Source organism: Lissotriton vulgaris, chromosome 2_1 (genome assembly GCF_964263255.1).
Source record: "Lissotriton vulgaris chromosome 2_1, aLisVul1.2, whole genome shotgun sequence".
NCBI classification, from domain to species: Eukaryota; Metazoa; Chordata; class Amphibia; order Caudata; family Salamandridae; genus Lissotriton; species Lissotriton vulgaris.
Window position 1 is genome coordinate 592,953,761 of NC_141687.1, and position 26,962 is coordinate 592,980,722.

The 26,962-nt window shown below is 43.6% G+C and overlaps 1 protein-coding gene across 3 annotated transcripts in view; it reads left to right on the forward strand.

Annotated features, from left to right (window-relative positions):
• The window catches only part of KCNQ4 (potassium voltage-gated channel subfamily Q member 4), a 1,014,801-nt gene that overhangs the window by 756,128 nt on the left and 231,711 nt on the right, over positions 1-26,962 (forward strand). For all 3 annotated transcript variants that reach the window (XM_086955633.1, XM_086955634.1, XM_086955635.1), the window contains exon 7: positions 26,287-26,382. In XM_086955633.1, the coding sequence (XP_086811759.1) occupies positions 26,287-26,382 (96 nt within the window). The remainder of the gene's footprint in view (positions 1-26,286; positions 26,383-26,962) is intronic.

The window sequence follows — 26,962 nt, forward strand, 5'->3', positions numbered from 1 at the left end:
AATACTATATCATGACAGCTCATTCCATACCATACTAAACAAAGACAGGACATACCATACCATACTAAACAAGGACAGGACATACCATACCATGCCGTATCATACGTTACTATGCAATGACAGGCAACACTAAACCATATCATACCATAGCATACTATGCAATGACAGACCATAACATACCGTACTATTTAATGAGATGCCATACCATACCATACCATGCAGTGGCAGGCCATTCCATACCATACCCATACCATACCATGCCACACCCCACCATAACACACCATGCCATGTCATACCATTGTATACAATGACAGACCATACCATTCTATACCACACAGTACTATACAATGGCAGGTCATAAAATAATTCACAGGATATAACATACCATACTAGACAACTACAGGTCATACCATAACATACCAATCTAAATAATAATGTGGCATACCAGACCATAATATACTATACTGTACAATGATGGGCCATACCATACCAATCCATACCATACCATACCTTGACAAAACATGCATACCTTTTCTTTCATGCCATTGGATGGTAGGCCATAGCATACAATACAATGAGAGGCCATACCATATCATAACATACTGTACAATGGCAGACCATAACGTACTGACCACACCACACCATCCCATACCATAGCATATCTTCTCCAGTATTAGGGGTGTCTTTCATAGATTCACATGCCTGAATCATTCCCCGTCGTCGGAGTGGGAGTCCCACGGTACATAAAAATAGCAATAATATGCCATAATTATACAGTAAATACCACTAGAATAAACCAGGAAGTAAAGTAACCCAACTACAGTAGGAAAAAACTTCCACATCTATGACTATCACAGTCATTTTGTATAGTCCAAACTACAGCCAATCAGGCGCCAGCACCCACCAGAATGTTCTCCCCAGCTCTCAGATTTTCTACCGCACGTCGTGTGAAGGGAGTCTCCCTGAGCTCTGCTCAGTTTCTTTTGATATATCTCTACTTTCCAGTTGAAATGTCTTCAAGGAAGTCTCTTTTCAGAGCCTGCGGATCCTGTGGTAAGCTCCGGCTTTTTAAAGAGGATCCTCATGAGAAATGTATATATTGTCTCTACCCAGATCATCTAGTCAAAGACTGTAAGATCTGCAGGAAATTTCCTCCAAAGACCCAGAGAGACAGAGAAGGTCGATTGCTTTTGTGGCTACAAAAGCTAAAGAATTCTGATAAAGCTGTGTCTGATGTTGACAGTATTGCCTCAGGTTCCACTTCAGTGTCTAGGATGAGGCCTGCATCTGAACATCAACCATCTTCTGAGGCTAAGGTTGCTAAGAAAAATCAACAACCAAAGGGTTCTGACAAACCTTCATGTTCAAGGGCTGCCTCTTCAGGCAAAGACATGGAGAGTTCGTCTCATAAAAAGCCCGCCAAGAACTTGCCTCAAAAAACTGTCAAGAGTTCTTCTCAGGACTCATCCTTTCAGACGCCTTCCTCTGTCAGTTCGTCGACGAAGACCTCCGCCGATGCGTCATCCACGTCGACGATGACCTTCTCTTCTCCTAAATCGTCAATGATTATGACGACGGCTGCGTCTTCCCCAACTATGGTTTACGTGACGGTAAGGCCTATCTCGTCGACGACGGCCGTCGGCGATTCCTCGTCGACATCGAGTCTGAAAGCCTTGCCGTCATCGAGAAGATCGTCAGCGACAATATCGTCGACGGCGCTGCCGCCGACGAAGGTCATTCCGACGACGACTAGCGTTCCGTCGACGAAGGCCTCCACGTCGACGATTAAAATCCCGTTGACGAAGATCAATCCGTCAACGACGGCCACCCAGTCGTCGACGATCATACCGTCGACTAAGAGCATACCGTCGACGAAGAGCATACCGTCGACGGAGACGAGACCGTCGACGAAGGGCATACCGTCGACGAAGGGCGTCCCGTCGACGAAGGGCGCACCGTCGACGAAGGGCGCACCGTCGACGAAGGGTGTACCGTCGACGGGGGACGTACCGTCGACGAAGGGTGTATCGTCGGTAAAAGGAGTACCGTCCACGAAGGGCGTACCGTCCTCGAAGGATGTACCGTCGACGAAGTCCATCCAGTCGACGGCAATTTCAAAGGCACCTACAATATCGGCCACTGAATTGGAAAACGCACCGTCGACGCCGCAATTTTCATCCTGTACCGCGTTGCAGGTATGGTCTCCGTCTACGGTTTTCGTTACACCAAAACCGACGACGCAAGTTCCTGACCGTCTTTTGGACTCGGATAGTGAGGAGGAGACAGATCAGAGGTTTGGAGTGGCTACAAGTCCTTCTGAATTAAATATTCAGTTGAAGGAGGATGAACAGGAGGAAGATCATCCAGAAGTACAGATGCCATCCCAGGTGGATTCCATACCACTCACTCAAGTGCCTATAGCTTTACTGTCCAATCTCCAATACATGTTGGACGATTACTACAGGAGGTTCCCACCTTCAGAACCAGCGGGCTCAGAACCGACTACTCCTAATACTGAGGTGCTGACACCAATTTTGCAACCAGTACTTCCTGCATTGCCTGCTTCACAGGTACATGCGGAAGGAGCCGACCCTTTGTCTTCGGAGGAGGAGGAACAAAGGGAGGAAGGTGAGGTTCAAGATGAGTCGGAGTGGGATGAATATCAGGAGCACACACCTTCCCCTTCGCGCCAAGCAGTTTCGATTTCTCCACCAGTGGATGTGGTTGGCTTCCATCTCTTGATGGAACGCGCCACTAAACGCTTTCATATCGATATGGAGCATAAGGAGCAAGATTGTTTTCTTTATGACTTTAAAGACCAACCAAAGCGACAGGTTAAGTCGATTCCCATTATTGATTTCATCTGGCAGGAGGGGATTAAGGTCATGGCAACACCAGCATCCATTCCTCCAGTCCTACCACGTTTGGAGAAGAAGTACAGGGCTCCAGACAAATCTCCAGCGTGCCTTATAGGACAGCCTAAACTGGATTCTGTAATAATTCAAGCGGCACAGAAGAGGGCTAGAAATCCTTCGTCCCAGCTAACAGCCCCTCCTGACAGGGATGGCAAACGCTTGGATTCTATTGGAAAACGTGTCTCTACAATGGCGGCTACGACAGTTAGAGCGGCAAATTCATTGGCCATATTAGGAAGATATGACCGGCAAATGTGGTCTGATATCGCACCATATCTTGATCTTATACCTGAAACTTCAAAGACGGAGGCGCTCAAGATACTCCATGAAGGCCAAAGAATCTCGGAGGAGATTATTGATTCAGCTGTGGATGTGGCCTCAACAGGTTTTCGGCAGCTGGCAGGTGCTGCAGTTCTTCGCCGGCAGGGGTGGCTGCGATCTACTTCTTTTAGGCAAGAAGTTCAACATAAGGTACTAGATCTACCATATGATGGTGAATATCTGTTTGGACCTCAGGTAGAAGAAGCCTTGCAAACTATAAAGAAGGATTCTGAAACTGCGAAATCCTTAGTGTCTCTTCAGTTCCGAAAGCCGCCCTTTCGAGGAGCGAGAGGACGGGGAGCGTCCTCTACCAGGGGTGGATATGGCCAGCAATCCTCTTACAGGCAAAATAACCAAAGGTACCAGACTCAACGCTATCAGTCTTACAACCAAAGAAAGCCTTCCTATCCCCAAAACAAGGGTAGATCAAGTTACCGAGGAAAGGATAAAAGACAATGAAATTTTTCACCTGCCGCCACCGCTGCCCTATTCAAAAATAAAAAATTGGAGGGCGAATATCCAAATTTTACTCAAGTTGGCAGTCAATAACATCAGACAAATGGGTCCTGGACATAGTATCCAGGGGTCATGCCCTAGAATTCGAGAGATTTCCCCCAAACGTTGCTCCAAAAGGACCCCCCCCAGCTCACCTGAAGGAATTATTTGCCCAAATCAGAATAATGATGCAGAAGGGAGCGATCGAGAGCGTGCCTCAAAAGATGAAAGGAATGGGGTTTTACTCCAGATTCTTTCTGATAAAGAAGAAGAATGGAGAGTGGCGCCCGATTCTAGATCTTCGCGCTCTGAACAAATACTTGAGAAAATTGACATTCAGGATGTTATCGCTCCAGGAAATATTGCATCTTTTGGCAGCAGGGGATCACATGGTCACTTTAGATCTCCAAGATGCGTATTTCCATATTCCAATTCTACCACGTCACAGAAAGTTCCTGCGCTTCAGGGTGGCTGGCAGGGATTACCAATTCAAGGTTCTACCTTTTGGACTGCGGTCGGCGCCAAGAGTTTTCACCAAGGTTCTGGCTCCAGTGGCGGCGCATCTCCGGCTACAGGGAATCCAAATATTCCCATACTTAGACGACTGCCTTATAAAGGCCAGTTCTCGAGCAGTCGTTCATTCGCATCTGCAACTATGTCTACACCTGTTCAAGTCCCTGGGCCTTTCCATCAACCACGAAAAATCCAAATTGCAACCGTCACAAAGACAAACCTTCTTGGGAGCAACTTTGGACACTCAGGAACTTCGAGCCTTTGTCTCGGAAGAAAGACAACTCAGGATAAGGGACATGGCACAGAAACTGTTGTCAAAAAAGTTAGTTTCTGTTCGGATATTCAAATCCTTTCTGGGGATGGCCTCTTCTTGCATCCCATTGCTACCGAACTGTCGCCTCAGAATGAGGCCTCTACAGGAAGAACTGACCCAGCAATGGCTGCAGGTCTCAGGAACGTTCGAGGATATGATCAGGATCACAACGACAATGCAAAACTCTTTCAGATGGTGGATGCAAAAACGACATCTTCAAGAGGGGTGTGCGTTTCTCCAAGAGCCACCAAGCCTCACCATCACGACAGATGCCTCTCTCGAGGGTTGGGGAGCGCACCTTCAAGGCCTCACTATCAGTGGCAAGTGGACTGCCCTGCAACAGCGTTGGCACATAAACCGCTTGGAGCTCAGAGCCATTTTTCTGGCGCTCAAGGCGTTTCATGCAGTCATTCAAGGCTCCAATGTGTTGATAAAGACGGACAACACAACAAGCATGCACTATGTCAACAAGCAAGGGGGAACTCGATCTCTCCTCCTCTCCCAGGAAGCCCAGGAGTTGTGGACGTGGGCTTTGGAACACGATGTACATCTTCAAGCGGTACACGTTCCAGGGATAGAGAATGTCTTGGCAGACACGCTCAGCAGAACGAAGGTCTCCACTCACGAGTGGGAGCTTCACCAACAGACGGTGGAGCGCATCTTTCGACTATGGGCTCGCCCAGACATAGATCTATTCGCTACAAAGACCAACAGCAAATGCAAGCTCTTCGCAAGCTGGCATCCCCAAAAGGACTCTCAAGGGAATGCGTTTTCTCTGGACTGGTCCCTACGTTATGCGTATGCATTTCCTCCAATCCCTCTTGTACCCAGAGTTCTGCGGAAAGTAAAGAAAGAACCGTGCAGACTAATCCTAATTGCACCCAGATGGCCGCGCCAATATTGGTTCACGGAACTCCTCCTGCTATCAGACTGCAAACCAATTCAATTAGATCCAGTCCCGAATCTACTCAGTATGCAGGACGGTCAGGTCTGTCACCCAGATCCAGCATCTCTGAAATTAGCAGCCTGGCGCCTGAATACCGGGAGTTCGCCCACTTGAACATCCCAGAAGAATGCAAAGAGGTATTGGCCAGGGCGAGGGCACCGGCCACAATAAGGACTTACAGTCTGAAATGGAGACGCTTCTGCATTTGGTGTCAGGCAAATGGGCTTCACCCGTTTTCAGCAACACCGGAAGAGATTCTACCGTTCTTCCTACATTTGGCAAAATTAGGTCTATCTCACGCAACTTTAAAGGTGTTCCTGGCAGCGATATCCAGATATCGGCAAGACGGTACTACTTCCTTGTACTCGACTAGGGTTGTACAACAATTCTTCAAGGGACTCTTTAGGATGTTTCCTCCAATACGCCGACCTCCACCGATGTGGCATCTCAATGTAGTCTTGGCACAACTTATGCGTCATCCTTTCGAACCCATTCACAAGGCTGACCTCAAATATCTCTCGTGGAAAGTGGCATTGTTACTGGCGTTGACATCCGCCAGAAGAGTCAGTGACCTCCAGGCCTTTACAATCCAGCAGCCTTTTCTGCAATTTACGAGCGACTCTGTAGTGCTCCGCACTAATCCAAAATACATTCCCAAGGTACCCTTGGAATTCCACCTCAATGAGCCTATAATTCTGAAAACATATTTTCCTAATCCGCAATCACAAGCAGAAAAAGCATTGCATACCTTGGATGTCAAGAGGTGTCTTAAATTCTATCTGCAGAGAACATCCTCCTTGCGCTCTTCCAATCAGCTGTTCATCACTTACGGGACTATTCGTAAGGGGCAGGCAGTCTCTAAACAGACAATTGCAAGATGGATTTCGTCTGCCATAGCCTTTTGCCATACGCAAGCGGGACGACCGCTGCAGACAGTTCCTAGAGCTCATTCCACAAGAGCAATGGCTTCATCAACGGCTTTATTTGCTGGAGTCCCAATTCAGCAAATTTGCAGAGCGGCTACTTGGGCTAGTCGCCATACATTCACCAAGCATTACTGTCTGGAGACAGCCAGCGAAGCAGATACGTCTGTGGGTCGAGCAGTCCTGCGGAACCTTTTCAAATAAGGTGAGCCTCTGTTTCCCACCTCCTTTTAGCTGTCAGGCTCTTTTATGCCATGTTTGTTAATTTTGCTTGCAGAACTGTATTCTACTATACGTTAACATGATGTGTATTTTCAATTATACTGTTTTACATACTATTCACTGGCAAGCTGACAAACATGCTCATCTGCCTGACAAGGATGTACTGCTAGCTACTCTGATTCAGGCATGTGAATCTATGAAAGACACCCCTAATACTGGAGAAGAACAATAGTTACTTACCTGTAATCTGTGGTTCTCCAGTATTGGTGTCTTTCATAGATTCACATGCAACCCGCCCACCTCCCCTCAGAGGCTTTTTAGGCTATTTTGGGTTACCTTCACTCCTTGCGAGAAAATCTGAGAGCCTGAGCCTCTGGGGAGAACATTCTGGTGGGTGCTGGCGCCTGATTGGCTGTAGTTTGGACTATACAAAATGACATATTGTACCATGCCATATGATACCTTACAATACCATAACATTCCATTCCACACAGTGACAGGACATACCATGCCATACCATACCATTCCATACAATAACAGGCCACACATTACCATACCATATTATAAAATGACACCCTATACATTACCATACCATACTATATCAACCATACCCTATCATACCATACCACACGATAGGACATATAATACCATGCCACATGATACATTACCATGCTATACCACACCACACCACACAATACCATACATACCATACCATACATTACTATGCAATGGCAGGACTTACTACACCATATCATACTATACCAATCTTCAATTCTCTCAACCTCTCCTCCTCCTCATCTATTCCGCATGGACAGTGGCTAAAAATGTCCCCCTCCACTAGCTTCAATAGCTCTCCCACCAGTACACTTTACAGTAATGGCACCGTCATGATGCAAGCTACAGACTCCTGTCTCTCTCTCTATGATCATCTCTTCCACTCCCTTCGTCCAACCCATACAACTATGATCTCCCTGAATTCTCCCTCCCCCCCCCCCCTGACTCCCTGATACTCCATCAGGCTGTGTTCCCGGGAGTCACAGGCCTACCCTTTGTTCCTCCCTACTTTTGCTCCCTCCTCTCCCACTCCTCCCCCTTCCCAATTGGTTCCTTCCCCTATCTCGTCTACCTTGCCTCCGGATTCCACTCCCCCTCCCCACCCTGCACCTGCCCGATTCTGTAACACTTTCACCTCCCCCCTAATCCAACCAACCTCCCCCTTATTATTCCACCTGTCTTACAACCTGGTCTACCGATCAACTTTCCTTACCTTCCCCCTTCCTTCCCCCTTTCACCTCATCCCTTTCCGCTCTTCCCCATCCCCCGTCCCCTAAATTCTTCTTTTCCACCTCACTCCTCTCTTTAACCTTCCCTCCCCCTTTCTTTGCTTCCTAACCATGTCTCCTTCCTCTGCAATTCCTTCCTCGTCTCCCCCTCACTCCACCTGTTGCCTGTCCCCCTTCAATCACTGTTCATAACCTACAGTACTTGTCCAGCACCTTCCTCTCTTTTCTCCCCATACATCTGGCCTTCCTTGCATCCCCCTCCTTCCCCCTTGTACAGCACCCTCTCCTCTGTTCTCTACGTACCTTTGGCATTCATCTAACACCCTGTCCCCCCCTCCCTGTTCAGCCTCTTCTCCTCTCTTCTCCCCTTACCTTTGGCCTTCATTTGACCCCCTTCCTACTCCTCAACCTTCTCCTCCTATTTATGATCTCTACTCATCCCCTCTGTTCAACACCAGTAAAATATTTCTCTTCCCACCACTGTTTTACCATCCTCCCCTATTCCCCACCTTCTACCCTTGCACCCCAACTCCCCATCCATTGCCTCACCCCTCACCTCCCTCCCGCCCTCTCCCTCTGCACTTCCTCCCTTATCCCGTTCCCCCACCTTGCCCCGTCCTCCCTACCTCCCTGCACTCCCTCCCTTTTTCCGTTCATCCATCCCTCCCCATCCTCTATCACCCTCTGCACCACCTCCCTTATCCCGTTCCCCCCATCCCCCTTTACCCTCTGCACTTCCACCCTTATCCATCGAGCCACCCAACACTCAGTGCTCAGCTCTCCTCTACCTGGAAAATAAACTTGATTTTCTCATCTCTTCTATTTCCTAGCTTGTAGCGTCCATCTCACTTTTAAGCGCCAAGATGTTCCCCTTCCGTAATATCCTCCAGAGGAGTTCGGTGCTCCCGCGTCCTCTACAGACATCTCCAACTTACTAGCCAGCTACAAGACCACCAGCGTCCCTCCTCCTCCACCTTCCTCTCCTATTAATTCTACGCAGTTTACTATTCAGACCATCTCCTCTGTCAGAACCTACCAGCCTCCATCTTACCGGGCACCCTCATTCAAGAATCTTATCCATATCTCTCTTATAAGACCTAACACCCCATCACCAAAACAGTTGCGTCAGAGCTACACTGCTTGCTCCACAACTGCAGATCTGCAATCAAACAAATTGGAAATTTCTGGCATTATCACCCTCCAGAATTTTGACATGTTCTTCCTCACTGAGACCTGGTTTAATGACTCCTCTCATACTTTGTTTGATCTTCTGGCACCCACTAACTACTCTATCCTCAGAAATGACAGATCAGACAACATTGGGGGTGGCGTCGCCATCATCTTCAGGTATTCCCTTCAAATGAAAGCCTTCCCTACCACCATTTTCCGTACATTCGAATGCCTATCCCTAGAACTTCAAATACATCATGGCTCACCCCTTAAATTCCATGTCATCTACCACTCGCCCAGTAACTGCTCTTCCTTTGTGGAGGAACTCACTGACTTCATCAGTGACCAATTTTCTCAAAGTGACAGGCAGATCTTCCTGGGTGACTTCAATCTCCATTGGGGATTGTTGGAAGACTCGGCTGCCAACAAGCTTGCCACCTTTCTCTCAGCCAACGATCTCTTCCAACATTGTTCTGAAACCAATCATTCCAAGGGCTCAATTCTGGATCTTGTTATATCCAAAGCAGACCTGCTGACTACTGCTCCCCCCATCCATGTAGACTGGTCTGACCACTTCCTCGTTCCCATCCGTTTTAATCTTTCGCATGTTATAATTCTCTGCCAACCTAAAAGAGCTACTACCTGGTTCTGCAACACTAAAAACATTGTTCTTGACATTTTTTGTGACTCTGCTATGTGATCACTTCCTAGACTTGACCCTAACGTGGATGTCAACATTCTGACCACTCAGTGCCTCTCAGTCCTAGCAGTTGAAATCGACAATGTCACTCCACTCCAAAGCAAAAGGAAAATACCCACCCCCTCAGCACCTTGGTTCAATAAAGCTCTCCACAATGAAAGGAAAAACCTTAGAATCCTGGAGAAACAGTGGAGAAAATCTCCTTCTACCGCCAATCTCTCTGCTAGGTTCAGCAAGTTCCAAATACCACAACCACATCTTCCATGAAAAAGCATCACATTTCAGATCCCTCCTTGACTCAGCCAAAAACAGACCCAAAAAACCTTTTGACCTCATCAAAAGCACAAACCGTTCTCCCCTAACTACTAAGCCCAAGTACTCTACAAAAAAAGCAGCCGATTTCGCTATTTTCTTTGATGAAAAGGACAAAGCACTGGTGGATCAAAGCGCCCACCCTACCCCCTTTGAGGAGCGGTAATCCTTAGTCACCTGGCAATACTTTGACGTCATCTCGGAAGATGACCTCCTCAAATTTATCCTAGAAACCAAACCATTCAACCACTCTTCTGACCCCATCCCTAGCTCATCGCCATTGATTTCTACACTCATACTCTTACTGGACCAGGCTAGTTAATCTCTTACTCAGTCAAGGCTCCCTCCCTATTGCCCTTAAATGAGGACAGGGTACCCCTCTTCTAAAAAAAAACCTCAGTTGATGCGACCGACCTCGCCAACTTCCGGCCTATCACCAACCTCCTGCATATACTTGACTCTGGGGAATCGTGCTTTCTGATTCTTATAGACCTCTGTGCAGCCTTTAATACTGTTGATCATAGCACCCTCCGCAACACTTTTAAACAGAGAATGGGATTGGATGGCACAGTGCTTAAATGGTTTGCCTCTTTCCTCTCGGACAGATCCCAAATGGTTAAGATAGCGAACAGTCTTTCATCTCCATTGGCTGTAGGTCAAGGTGTCCCTCAAGGTTCTATCCTGGCAGCCACTCTGTTTCATCTCTACCTGGAACCATTAGGGAACCTCCTAAGCAAATCTGGGATGCATTACCATCTTTATGCGGATGACACTCAATCTACCTCAAACACGATCTCTCATTACTCGACTCTACTCTCAACTCCATTCACAACTGGATGTTAGCTCACCAACTCATTCTAAATCCTGCCAAAACTGAATTCCTCCTCCTTTCAACCTCTCTCTCACCTCCTCCTGTTCAATTGTTGTTGGTTCAGCTGAACTTACTCGACAACTAACCCATCATTGTCGACATCACTAAATCCCTAGGCATCATCCTTGACAAAAGACTCAACTTAATCTCATACATCAACTATTGCCAAGAACGTATGGTTCCAGTTGCGCTTACTGTGGGGGATCCGTCGTTTCTTCTCGGAGAAAGACTTAAAAACCTTGGTACAATCACTGGTTCTCTCTTCTGATGGGCCTACCTAAATCCCACCTCTCCCCTCTCAAATCCATCCTCCATTCAGCAGCTCGCTTAATTTCAGGGTCTAAACGAAGTGACCACATCACTCCTATCCTGTCCTCTCTTCGATGGCTTCCAATCGAGGCAATATCTATTTACAAAACTGCCTGCATCACACGTCCTCCCCTCGTTACCGGGCAAATAAATTGAAATTGTCCGGAGGCTCTCAAACCTCTCGTAATACGGAAAAGCTTCTGCCTGAGCCCCCCGTCTTCAAAAGGGAAAGATCAATGGCGCAATCCTTCTCAGGCAAAGCAGTGAAAATCTGGAACTCACATCCCTCATTGCTCCGTGCCAACTCCTCTACCCGAATCTTCAAAGCTGATCTCAAATCTCTTCTCTTCCAAAGACACTGTCAGAACTAATACTTTCATACTCAGGCCCCTCTTGGAAGTTCGCTCTTCATTGTAAAAAAAAATGTTTCCTGTGCATTATCATTATCCTGTCACATTATCATTAATAATCCCAGGCTCACCCCAACAAATGGGATAACTTCTACAGAAGAAACAAAGTGTTCCCACATTCACATAGACTATGAACCATCCAGCAAACCTACCCCCAGCTTAGCATCCAACCTACAACATCCACATCTCTCCCCTACATCCACAACGAAGCCAGAAATACTATGTTCCCAAACAGACAGAATAGCCTGGGACATACAAATCGCTATCAGAGATTTGAAGAATTTTATACTCCTCTCAGAAAGTTATCTCTCCAAAATCAATCATGTTCATAAATCAGTACTCGCACTACACAGCATGTGAAACACTACTCCTCTCCCTTGACTAATCGATTACCGAGCACGCACTCACCAAAGATGTCTGTCGGACTTTGAATTACAAACCCTACTGCTATCCTATGAATCGACATCCAGTCTCTCGCTTAAGCTAGACGAACATAACATTCAAACAGTCCCAATCAACACAAAAAGACCTCCACAATCAAATCACAGAAAGATTAACCCCAACAACCTGAAAAAAAGTAACTCTAATTCCCAAAAACAAGTTACTAAGCTGGATAACCCACCAATATCGATAAAGTGCCAACTACTCAACTGTTGCTCAGCAAAGAAACATGCTGCAAACATCGCTGACCTAATCTTGAGACAGGAAATCAACGTGGCTATTCTAACGGAATCGTGGCTCACTGAATCTTCTTCCTCATGCCTAGATATATTGGTTCCACCAAATTACTTTATTGTGAGACTAGATAGGCTGAACAAAACGGGGGTGTGGGGGCCTGTATCCATAGATCCAACATCGCCATCTCTAAAGTTCGCGAGAACCCTCTGAAAACATGTGAATACCTCGGTGTCTCTTCAAGATCGTCAGATAACAAGCTCTACAAACTACACGCATTCTACCATCCTCCAGGTAATAATGTCTCATTCACTGACCAGCTAATGGAATTTTATACAGCCAATTCCTCATCTCACTCCAATATTTTTCTAGGGGACTTCAATCTTCACTGGAATGACCTTAAGAATAATCAGGTCAATATCATTAAAGATTTCCTAGCAGATCAATCGCTGGTGCAAGCCTGTATGTTACCAACCCACATTAAAGGATCTCACCTAGATTGGGTGATTTCCAAAGAAAACGCTGTTGACACTATCTCTAATGTTCCGTGCGACTGGTCAGATCACCACATCATTACTTTCAAAATTCCCTTCACAGTTAGGAAACAATCAAACAAAAGCATTGGGGTCATGAGACTAAAGGCCTGAACATGCAGAAACTGGCTGCACTCTGCGAGAAAGATCTTCAAACGCCTAATTACCTTGATGACATCAACCAACTCATGGATCTCTACAACCTCACAATGGCAAAAAGTATTGACACCGTAGCCCCTTTAAAACTCAAAAGAATTAAGGTTAAAGATACAAATCCATGGTTCAACGGATCCCTGAATGAAGAAAGATGAAAACTCAGGCTAACTGAAAGGAAATGGAGACAACACCCTTCATCCCCCCATTTAAACCTGCTAAGAAAGATCAGGAATGCCTACAATAAAAGAGTGCTAATATAAAATAGAAGGGAACTCGATAATGCAAGCAACAGACAAGGCAAACTATTTGAACTGTTAAAAGATCAATCTAACAAAATGGCCAAATCCTCTCTATCCACACCTAAATCAGAAATAACTTGTGAAGAAGTATCTTCATTCTCTATGACTAAAGCCGGCTCCCTGGAGACTGAACTTCAGAATGCCGCAGAAAATCCCTCAAACCTAAATAGTACTCTTGTCGAACTTCCATTGCAACTCGCACCCTCAACGACATAAAATATGGCCCGTTTGTCAACCTTCCACCTATATAACCATCAAGACATCGCCAAAACCTTGCAGTCCATAAAACCGTACAACCACTACAATGAGCCTATCCCTTCAAATTGTTGGTCTACAATCAATCATAAGCTCATCCTCAGCTGGACTAAGAATATTAATACTTCACTTGCCCAAGGTTCCCTACCAGACTGCCTGTCTACAAACTGGCCAGTTCTTCCCTTTCTTAAAAAGACCTACAGAAAACCCCTCAGAACCAAATAACTTCTGACAGGTTTCAAACATTTCCATGCTAGCCAAAGTTCTGGAAAAATGCACACAACAACAACTGACCCAACACATTATCGAATTCAAGCTTCTCGACAACTGCCAATCAGGGTTCAGACCAGATCACAGTACAAAAACTGCAATCCTGCTCATAGTGGATGACGCTCTACTCACTCTAGACCTTACTGAAACTTGTCTTCTAGTTCTTCTCGACCTATCCTCCGTGTTCGATACCAGTAAGCATGTTAAATGACTAGCCCGTCTTCAGAAAAGGATGGGTTTAACATGAACAGTCCTAAATTGGTTTAAATCCTTCTTAGAGAACAGATCGCAAAGATTGATGGTGAACCAAAAACTGTCTCTAACATCCCCGATTCAAATTGGAGTACCACAAGGCTCAACCCTTTCCCCCTCTCTATTCAATCTGTATGTCGAACTACTAACAGAAATATTACAGCATGCAAACATCTCCTACCACATGTATGCAGATGACACACAGCTGTATATGAAGATTACATAGTTGGAAGAGATCAACACAATGAATCAGGCATTAAAGATGACAGTTCAATGAATATCTAGCAATCATCTCAAGCTCAACTCGCAGAAAAACAAATTCCTTCTGATCCCCCCCGCTAAAAGCTCCACGGTGATAATTGAATGGACAAAGACTATATCTACGCCAAACTGTACCCCGATCCAGGTGGGCTCTGCAAAATCACTAGGAATCACACTGGACAAGGCTCTAAACATGCGTTCACACATCAACACGATGGCAAAAACTGCTCGCTTCCATCTAAGCTATCTCAGAAAACTAAAACCATTCATCGATACAGCTGACCTCAAAACAGCAGTCCAGGCTTTGGTCATCTGAAGGATTGAGGACGCTTGCACAACTCTTTCAAGTCTTCCAAAGTTCTCAACAGCTCCCCTAAAAGCCTGCCTTAATGCAGCAGCTAGAGTCATACCTGAGTCTAAGAAATTTGACCATATCACTCCACATTTGAAAGGGATCAATTGGCTTCCATACTAAGTTAGAATCGCCCTAAAGATGGCATGTATCACTCACTAAGCACTAGACTACAAAACACCTCTTTACCTGGCCCAGAAAATTATGTTATCCAGAGGCTGTATAGTCTCTCGGAGCACTGGAGATCTTTTACTGAAACCTGCCCTCTTCCACAAGAAGAGAACATATGATACAGCTTTCTCTGGAGCTACTCCAAGAATCTGGAGTTCGCTTCCACCAGACATTAGAAGAATCACGCCCTTCGCTCTATTAAAAAAGGAAGGTATGAGCAAATTCCTCCCATAACTTTTGGTGGTCTTGGCTATGGGGTAAATTGAATCCTCCATGCAATCTCTCGTTCTTTGTCTATCAGTTGATCCTGTAGGATACATGGTACAGGATAATAATCCTGAAATTTGGTTATTCACATAATATTGTTTTAAGAACTGTAACCATGCAATAATCAATATTTGTATTAATTTGTAAAGCAAGCTGAGTACCACTTTTGGAACGATCACTTAAATGTGGTAGCCCACTTAAGCCATGTATAACTATGGAAATGTGATGCTTTTGTACTGTAAAGCGCTCTGACATCCACTTGTGGATCATGTTCCAGCTATAGAAAACAAGGACCAAATAAATAAATAAAGTGATTAGACAATATTTACAAGAGAACTTGGAAAATGGATTCATAACACATTGCACCTTATCCGCAGGAACTCCCATCCCAAAGGCCTCAGGTGAATATCGCCCATGTATTGAAAATCAGAAGTTAAATTTATGACACTATCATAAATATTTACCCTCTCCCCATCATTTTGGTTTTGTTAGACCAGATTGATCTAGCCAAGATCTTCTCAGAACTAAACCTTCGAGGAGCCTATAGTCTAATCAGTATACAACAGGGTGGTGGTAACAAGCATAATATAAAATCCCCCAAATTAAGCAAATTATGTTACCATAATTTACATTTTGCCCGAACCTACTCCTCATTTACAATAGTCCACAAAGACAACCGGAACCTGAACTTCTTTATCCAGTTGCCTTCTGCTCCAAAACTTTGACAACACAGAGAAAGACTACATGATCTGTGACTAATGGGTCTTGGCCATTATGGAGGGATTCTCACATTGGTGACATTATCTTTAAGGAGCAATACATGAAATAATTGAATAGACCACTAGATTCTACTTTGCCTCACGTCAGTGAAATATGCCAATGAGAAATATGTGTGATGGTCCCTATTTTGTTCTCACTTCCATTAGAAGATAATGTATCAACCAGAAGGCAAGGTGGCAAGGCTGAAGCATTATATTGACCTGTAGAAGATCATATCACATCCAGAAACCCTTCTAGCATCCTGGTCATTGGATTTTAGAACCTAGCCAATGATAAAGGATGTCAGTCTAATTGGTTCTTTTGGGAAAAGTTATGTCAGCTGCCAGAGGTCAGATCTATTTATTATGAAAAATTATGACAAAAGTAGTAGGCCTGATCTTTATTGTGAAAATAATGTGTTAAGGCAACCAGGCCTTTTAGATGAGGAGGAGCAATTCTGCCTCAACAATATATGAATTGTGAGTCTACCTGAACAAGCAGAGGCCCACAGTATGGTCACCTTCCTGGAAAATGGTATATTTCACAAGATAGCACCACAAGATCTGTCACTGCATTTCATTGGGTGCACTGGCGCGTCCGATAATATTCCTGCTACTCAATTACAGCAAAAAAGATGCTATCATCCATTTTGCCGTAAGGATGAGCTCACTAACAATAAACAACTAAGAATCTTCTTTTTTCCTAACCATATTGAGGCTGTCCAAGCAGTAACTTTGCCAGCTAGATGTTAAATACATGTTGACTTTTCCTACAAATCTAACAGTCACTGGATGAGAAAGCGCTCCTATTCTCCAAACCCTGCAAGGCAAGGATTGTTTCCACTCAGTGGCTATTGAATCATGGCAAAACAGTTCCCGAATGTTTGTCCCAGAGACCACAAAGGTCAAGGAAGAAAAAGTATTGACAACTGAAGGTTCCAAACAAATAGTAAAACAGAATGTAGTGGCAGAAAAATAAGGACAAAATACTGCTAGTCAGTGGGACCTGGTGCAATCCCCATTTCGGGTCTCAAACCGTGACTGATTAGCTGGTACCGATTAGGAGGATTCAGAGAAGAATGATCCCATAGTGCAAGTGTAACATGGAAGGAAGCAGATGAAATTGTATCCTGAAAATACCGGTGTTGCCTGCCCCAGCTGTATACTGATCCGAATATATACGACAGCCCTCTGGGAATAAGCATTGCATAATTTACTAGTATCATTGTATGCACTTGAAGGGTAAACTTATGTTCATTGTAAAACCTAGCGGCTGTAAGTTGTGGGTTATCATCATAACACGGTGGTACTGAAAGGGTGGATAGAGGGAAGAGCACTAAGAGCACATTTATTGTGCAATTGTGATTGTAGCGTTGGGTGCCTGTGAAGGGCGCAGAAAATTAACCTGGATTACCATACACACCAAATCTTCATCCTGCCTCGCCTCTTTTACTTCTTTGCAAATATCCAGCGGTATTGCCTGGCAGGACCTTGAGGGAAATAAATAGATTGCTGTTAGACCTGATATGAGGCGGTCAAATGATTAAGGTGGCACTGTGTAACTGCCAGTGATCGAAGGGGAAGGTGTGGCTGCCTCTGACTCTGAAACTTACTATCTGGCAGCGCAGTTGCAGTGGGTAGCCAGGTGGATGCGGAACTCCCAAATGGCAGAGCTGGCATCCCTGGGGACACCCAGGGGTTAGAGAAACACTGGCATGTGAAGTAATGAACACTAGAATCAAATCACAACAATGATAGAAATTACTTGACATGGCCAAACACTGCTTGAAAAAATACTTATTCAAACTGAAACAGAAATAGCATACTCCCCTGAACTTCCCGTGTGGATATACCTCAGGTTACGTAACATAGGGGGTGGCATTGGGCAGAGAGAGCTGGAACTGTGCCAATATAAACACACATGGCGGGGCTTGTATGATAATGATACATTTCTTATGTATGACTAGCTACAACAGGACACGCAAGCACTTGTAAGTCAATTTTTAACATGGGATGCATTAACCAGACAAATAAAGTTCAACCTAGAAGAAGGGGAATGCAGAACCACCCACGCGGGGCACTTTGCAAAATATACTAACATATGGCAGAGCCAGGAAAGCTGTTACATAATATCATTGGATTATACAACAATCAAAGATAGACATCCCTCCTCTAAGGGAACTGTGATAACATGACTGACACCAAAAGAATGGGCTATGATACTCTAATATCCATCAAATGTCTCGAGCAATGCATGATTCAAACTGATCCAATGTAAAATACTTCGTATAGCATAACCAACACATCATAAAGTGCCCAGAAAATAATTGCTCTACTGGCTCTAACGAGTGTCCTGGATTCCATCAGCCCGGAGTGGATATTGCTTTCATGTTCAGGAGGCGCCCAGAACGTACTCTATACTGGGAGTCACTTCAGAACATGGTACGCAAAGTGACTGGCACAGCCTATTCTCATTCACTAGAAGTGACTATATAGGTCTTATATAAAAGAGTGAAGGACTCAGAGTCAGAAAATAGATGTGCAGGCTTAGCATGGCTCCTTGCTAAGAGACAGGTGGTTATGTCCTGGGAATCAGCTCTTTCTCCATCAGTGGACTCTTGGACATGAGAACTGTTCAAATAGGCTGATGACGCAGACTAGACCCTTTACACATTGCGACGATAGGCAAGGGGAGAGAGAATCGCTCCAAGTGGGAAGCAATGATTGTAACACTTAGACCAACATAAATTATAGACCCTCCTAGGTCTCCATAATAGTACTTTGAGAAAGTGCCTCGAATTGAGAAGGCACTCGGGCATAGACTCTCAGTTTAGCACTTCCACAAGATTCTGCACAGGTTGGGGGTACTATTCATTTATCTATTTTCTGACCATGATGGTGGACGAGCCATGCCTCCTTTTGCATCCATTGGGGCTCTAACGCAATCCTCATACCACACCAAGATGATCAGTTATCCACTTGAAGGTGCTCAATAGTTAGCATGATATACTCAGTTTGAATGCTTCCCCTCGGATGTTAAACTATACAGAGAGCTTGCCCTCGGCTACGCCTTGTTTGCTTTACTGTGCTGGTTTGTTCAGTGCTGCAGTGCGGATCATGTCTTTATTGACAAATTCAAAAGTGATACACTCGACCTCTAAACTGTTTGTGCTGCATGTCAGTCAAGCACAAAATTAATAAAATTGATTTTAAAAACAGCTAATAGGCTTTAAGGGTGATTGTTTTTGCAACTTGTTAAAGCCTGTAGTTCTGTATTGCGGTTATAATTTCTTATAAATGACTATAATAGGCACTGGATCTGATGTTGGTTTCGTCTTTGCAAATCTCTGGTGGTTGAAGGTCTTTATTATGAGAATTCTTGTGAGGCTCTTTTCGTAGGGGTTGGATATTGTTTTGGCAACTTTAGTTGTATACATATTTCTGTTTTTATGACTGTATACTTGATGGTTGACTTGTAGGAATGCTCCTGCACATTATCGTAGGCCAGAGTTGTTTGTGGAGATGCACCAGTTGATCATGGCTATAGGCCTAATTGGTTATGTCAGGTGCTGTAGGCCTGATCTGTTCACAATGACAATGTACAAAGGCAACAAGTTTGAATAATCTTTTATGAAAATCATATACTACCACCATCGGTCCTTTAAGAGTGGGTTGATGTTACTCTGTTTTGTTGTCGGTAGACAGGCATTTAGTTACATGGAATCACACAGATTACTCTAGCAAGCAAGGGTTTTGATGTTGGTTACCTTCTTTGACAAACCCACTGAGATGAAGATTTGCAATTAGATCATCCTTGCTAGACCTTCTTAGAAGGGCCTGGTCATTTTAGCTATCAACTTTAAAAACGTCTACATTCATATAGATATATAAAGGAGCAGATGTATCAAGCATTTTCTTGTTCGCAAACGGGCAGATTCACAGAACCTGCCCGTTTGCCAACGCAAAAATTGCTTTTCTGATGCAGCAAACCTAACTTTGCGATTCGGTAACCTGTTTCCGAATTGCAAAACGGGTTTGCTACTTGTTATTAGGAAGGGGCATGTTTAGGGTGTCACTACGTAATACTAAATCGCATCAGTATGTATGAATGTTTTGTGACCGCAATTGTGGTCGCTAAACATTCACATTTTACCACCTACTTCCCACCTTCCCCTTTGTGAATGTTTGTAAAACCATTTTTAGGGGCAGGCAATGGTCCCACAGACCACTGCCTGCTCTTAAAAAATTAAAAGAAAACATTCATTTTTTGTTTTGTAAAGCATCGCGTTTTCCTTTAAGGAAAACGGGCTGCTTTATAAAATAAATAGCTTTATTGAAAAGCAATCACGGACATGGTGGTCTGCTGATCCCCACGATTTTTGGGATTCATAGGGGCTCGCAAATAGTGCCCTACTGCATTATTATTTATGAGGTAGGTCATTTGCGACCCCTAGGAATCGCAAAAGGTGTATTATACACCTTTAGACATTGCATTTTGCGTTTTTTAATTGCGATTGCTTGTGATTCGCAATTAGGGAATTGTAAAATGCTATCTACGTACATCTGGCTGAGAGAGTTTTTCGGTCATCCCTATTCTGTCTGTTGGAGTGTCAAACACATTCTGGTTCCCCAATTGATGGCATAATACATTGGGAAATGGGCTCAACCAATTCTGCCATTGGCTTTATTGCCCTGCGAAGGATAGGATTTTGTCTGTTCACGTGCATAGCAACCTGAAAATCTGTGTAATTCATTGTCTGACCTGCTGCCTTTCTTTTATTTTTTCAGTTTTTGCCTTTTGTAAGCCCCCTTTAAATTTGTATCTTCTGTTCCTTTTTCTTCTAAGCACCTTTTGCATATCCTTAGACAATCTTACCTGGCTGTTCGCTTGCTGCTCCTTTTATCTGCAGCGTGCAGCTTCCTCTGCGGCCAATATTTCTAAACTGGACTGTCAACTTTTTCTATCGTCTATCATTGTAGAAAAGCCACAATATTTATAAGCCCCGGTATTTAGAAACATTGCTACGCTGTACGGTACATCATTTGAGATTGGCCACCAAGCACAATGGCTACGGAGCATCCATATCTGTACTTCATAGTGTATCATTAGCTTTACCACCACAAGATGGACAGCACATTGCTTCTAAATGTTACAGCTATGTTGACACGTTAAAGCAAAAATACACTATGCAATGTGATTTTTTTAAATTATTTTATTCTTTTAATTTATCTTCCATATCCTTTTTAAGCTAGTGTGTCTATTTAAATGTAAATAGGTAAATAGGTGAATGCAAGAATGTGCCACTTGGTGAATCAATTGATGTATGAGTGCAAGGATGATGACAGTGCGTGTATGAAGACTTATTGAGTGCCTACAATTATCAGTGACTTAAAAAGGATTTTTCAGTTATAAGCCAGGCCTATTAGCATTGCCAGTGTTTGTTCTCCTACTCAACTGCTGCCCTTCCTCTTTATTTGCTCCCAACTTTCCCCTCCCTCACCTTTCTTACTCTGTGCTTTCTCTATTCCTCCCTCACGTCTTTCTTACGGATCCATGTTAAAATATCGATATCAAAAATATTGATGAAAAAAATATTGATATAAAAATTTCAAAAACAAAAATATTGCCTCACTATACTTAAAAAGGTAAGTACAGTATTATCGACTCAACAATATCGATGTAAAAAATATAGATGTAAAAAATATCGATTTGAAAAATAACATCACTTAAATTAAATTAATTAAGTATTATTATTATTAACAAATTAAAATAATTTTAATATATATTTTAAATAATTATAACAAATAAACTAATTGTAATTAATATAAACACAAAAAAGTGTACATATACATATATTTAGTTAAATACATTTTATTAACTATTATCTTTATTTAATTTATACACTTTATTAATTATATAAAAATAAAATAAAAACGTATAAATAATTAAAAATAAATAAAAATATTTAATACATTCTATATTTGATTAAAACATTAAACTATTAAAAAATACATGCATTTAATAACAAAATAAAAACATTAATAGTTAAAACATTAGATAGTGGGAGGGTAAAAATTACTATTCCCACTCCAGTGAGTGTAACAGTAGGTAAAACGCTGGATAGCATAGGGGTAAAAATTACTATTCCCACTCCAGTGAGTGCAACAGTAGGGAAAACGCTGGATAGCGTAGGAGTAAAAATTACTATTCCCACTCCAGTGAGTGCAACAGTAGGGAAAGCGCTGGATAGCGTAGGGGTAAAAATTACCATTCTCACTCCAGTGAGTGCAACCGTAGGGAAAGCGCTGGATAGCGTAGGTGTAAAAATTACTATTCCCACTCTAGTCAGTGCAACAGTAAGGAAAGCGCAGGATCCCAAAACAATAACAAATACAAATACCAAAATTTTCAATAAATGTAATTTCTAATTTTAACATAATTAATATATAAATATAAATATATTATTATTAACAAAGAAAAAAGAAATATTTAGCACTATAAAATCCACAACAAATACCTAAAATTAATTACACAATTACATTTAATATTTACTAATTAATTAATAAAAAATTTTTTTTAATATTTATTAATTAAACATTTAATTGCTTACCAGCTTTCACACCATTTACACATATATACACCACAACACACACCTAAAATTAATTACACAATTACAATTAATAATTACTAATTAATTATTTAAAACAATTATTTTAATATTTATTAAGTAAACAATTAATTACTTACCAACTTTCACTCCATTTAGACATATATACACCACAACACACACCTAAAATTAATTACACAGTTACAATTAATAATTACTAAATGTTTTATAGAAATTAATTGTAAATTATAATAATCAATAAAAAATTACTTACCTCCCTTCACACCATTTACATACATAATCACCATAACACACACCTAAAATACATTAAACAATTAACATACTTAATTATTAATGAACTAATTGCAATTAATTAACAACTAATGATTAAACTATAATTAATTAATGAATTAACACATTAAATAATCATTTTTCTTTTACATAATTAAATTACTTCCCACCCTATTCCCCTATAAACCCACAACCTGCTACGGAACTAATAGCACAAAACTGAACTTAAAAGAAATTAATAAGTAGAAAATTTCTAAAACATATAATAAAATGACAACCAATTCCTATTAAAAACACTAAAATACATAACATTACTAAAGAAGCATTTGCAATGCAATAGGTCTCGCAGCATTTAAGTTTGAGTTACTGGCATTGTAAATGACAATGCTTTGCATAATTTTTGTTTTTTGGTGTCTGTGTATGCATGGCAGTGGTGGTGTCTGTGTGTGCATGGCAGTGGTGGTGTCTGTGTGTGCATGGCAGTGGTGGTGTCCGTGTGTGTATGGGAGGGGTGGTGTCTGTGTGTGTATGGGAGGGGTGGTGTCTGTGTGTACATGGCAAAGGTGGTGTCCGTGTGTGTGTATGGCAATGGTGGTGTCCGTGCATGCATGGCAGTGGTGGTTTCCCTGTGTGTATGGCAGTGGTGGTGTTCGTGTGTGCATGGCAGTGGTGGTGTCTGTGTGTGTATGGCAGTGGTGGTGTCTGTGTGTGTATGGCAGTGGTGGTTTCCCTGTGTGTATGGCAGTGGTGGTGTCCCTGTGTGCATGGCAGTGATGGTGTCCGTGTGTGCATGGCAGTGATGGTGTCCGTGTGTGTATGGCAGTGGTGCTACGTATATAAGTGTGCTTGGCCTGTGGCCATAGATTAGACTAAGGGTGTGATCAGAGTGTGTGAGTGTTTTGTTTGAGGGGGCAAGTGTGCGTTTCTGTGAGTAGAAAGTGAAGTACGCAGTGTTGTGAATAGGCATGAACATTCGTTCATTTGAAAATACATTTTAAGCCTTGCAGGCATGATTCATCAGCCATGAGCTAAATAAGGCAATCAGTAATGAAGTGCCTTTTCAGCCATTTTATCAAATTGGCAAAATCGGATATTTGAGATCAATAACTTTAATTGAACTCTGATGGCCCATTTTTGATGGATTTGATGGTTTCTCTGTGAAAGTGAGCACCACTACCATGAAACTGTGTGTGTGTGTGTGTGTGTGTGTGTGTGTGTGTGTGTGTGTGTGTGCGCGTGCATGTGTGTGCACACGCATGTGTGTGTGCCCATGTGTGTGTGTGTGTGGGGGTCTGTGTGTACATGTGCGTATGTGTGCGTGAGAATGGGTGCACACAAAAGTACTGGTAAAAAGATCACTTTATTGTTAATGGGCTATGAAGGGGGGCAGCGTGGTGCCGTGGGGTATTGTGGCTTGATGAATAAGCTTGTGCCGCACAGACGTTTGCGGGTTTTTTATGTGTGTAGCAGTACCACCCACGCCTCACCTTTGAGCCCAATCCATACAAAGCTTATGGGTGATGTGCATGCTGCTGGTGGGAGGTGGGGGAATTCTGGTGCCCCTGAGTTAAGGAATGGTGCAGGAAGATTGAATGGCGAGACTGGGGGAGAAACGAGTGGTAGCATCTTCCGGCAGAAAGAAGGGACTATTCATCCAAACTTTTCATTGGTCTTAATGCGGTTGTTATTTCAACTCTGATTACCACTCTGAAAGACTTGTCCTCAAATGCAAAAACCGAAGTACACTGCCGGTCGCTTTGAAGCTATGTCGGCACACGGAAATGACAGGACACGTAAACAAGAAAAACAGAAGACGGAAAGAATCCACGGACGGAATACACGGAGGACAGAGAAATCAGCAGCAGCATCCTAAATGCCCCCGGAAGTCCGCTGCGGCCGCCCCGGAAGTCAGGCACGGTCGCCTGTGACGGGGGCGGGGCCACGTCCAGACCGGAAGAGGAGGCAGGCGGAGTCGATGCGTCTCGCGGCCCGGGGCTCCTGTGAGCGGTGTGGAGACCCGGGGCCACGCTAGCAGGAGGTTCGGCGCCGCGTGCTGAGAGAAGAGTCCCCGACATTGCCCAGGTAAGTTTCAAAAGGCTGGGGGGGCTTGGTGCACGTGTGCGTGTGTGTGCGTGTATGCTCGTGTGTGTATGCGACGGTGACGGCGGGGGAGGGGGGGCCTCGGTGCACTTGTGTGTGTGTGTGTGCGCGCGCGCGTGTGTGTGTATGTGTCAGGGGGGTGTCTCTGTATGTATGTATGTATGTGCGTGCATGGGCGCTTGTGTGTGTGTATGCGCATGCGTGTGTGGTGCTTGCGCTTCCCAGGAGACAGCGCCTGGCCACAGCGCGCGTTCCCGTTTCAAATCCACTCCAAGGATGCGCGCGGCCGAAACTGTCTCCTGGGAAGCACACTCGCTAACAAAAGATCTCTAGCGGAGACACAGCGCTGACGCGCTGTGTTCGCTCGCTACGAGACCTAAAAATCGATATTTTAGTAAACTATATTTTTGTAAACGATATTTATTACAACGATATTTTATTAATCAATATTACTTACCTGTCAGTCGATATTCTTGTCATCTATATTTTTGTGGTCAATATTTCTTCCAAACGATATTTCTGCTGCAATATTTTTGTCCCACGATATTTCCCCGTTAATATTCCTGCACTGCACCCTTTCTTACTTCTTTCATTTCTTCCCCAGTCCCACATTCGTTCCCTAACTTCATTCCCCTCCCTCTCACCTTCCTTTCTGATTTTGGAATAGTAAGAAAAAAATATATACTCATACATTTGCAAACTTCCCTCACACACTTCGAATTTTAAGTGAATCGTTTCAAAATCTGCATTGAATATGGGTTTTATAGCTTGGTGCTTGGACACAATCTGATTGCAATTTGACCTATTTAGAGGATTCTGAATTTCATCCGTCTATTTATGAGGGTGCATATTAAACTCGGGGATCGTATCCCAGGAAAAGTGTTCTTCTGGTCAATGGGGCTCCAGTTAATGACTTGTTGGAGGCTCATGTCAGCTATCGTTCTGCTCAGATTGTATCAGAAATGTTCAGACTGGTGCAGGAAAAGAATTGAAGTGTATGCAAGTAAAGGCATCGCTGAAGACAATGTGAAGTCTATGGTTCTCCATCAGGAGCGAGCAGGGAGCGTCTGATAGCTACTAGCTGTGTGTAGTTTGTATTACTTTGTAGTGCTACTTTACTAGCATCCTCAACAGTTTGCTTAACCACTTTTTCAGTTGAGATGGGAACATGGTTACTCTGCACGTTCGATTATGACAAGATCAACAAATATTTCTAGCATCTAGCAAATTCCAACACATCTCGGGAGCACAGTGCATTGACGGGGCTCATTCTCGGCAGAAAGCAGCGCACACACCAAGCACCTGCTAGCCCTGACTCTCTTCCTCCTTTTTTAGGGAATCCTGGGTTCCGGCTTTGCCCTGAAGGTACAGGAGCAGCACCGGCAGAAACACTTTGAGAAGAGGAGAACCCCGGCAGCGAACCTCATCCAGGTGAGTGGAGCGTGTAAGAAGGGCAAGGGGTGCCTTTTTCAGATGGCAGAAGGTGACAAGGTGCAAATGTTTCTGTCTGATGGGGATACCTGGCTGGTTTCTTTTCTGCAGGATTGAAAACGTGTAAAAAGAAAGATCATAGACTAACACTGTCACTACTTTACGTCGTCTTGCTAGTACATTTCCTCTATATGTTGAGTCTGGACACAATAGTATTTCACCTCCAGATTTAGATACTTTGAGAGAAAGTGCTTGTCACAGGTGCCCGGAATGTGGCTGATAAGCAGAGTGCATGTGCAGGGGGGGAGAGGGGTGGGGGGAGTAAATGCATTGCGCATTATATGCAGACAGTGCCGATCCACCGAAAACACTTTGAACAAGGGCCGCTCTGCCACAGTGGCTCGACATTGGTTCCGAAGGCGGTTATTGTAGTTTGAGGTTCATCTAAATGTTCTACATGGTAAGACACGGGCGGTACCACCATAGGCGGGTTGTTCCATCCAAAGATAGATAACCAAGATGATCAGGGACCACTGAAACAACATGACGTACACTAAGTAAATGTCAAATTTACTAATAC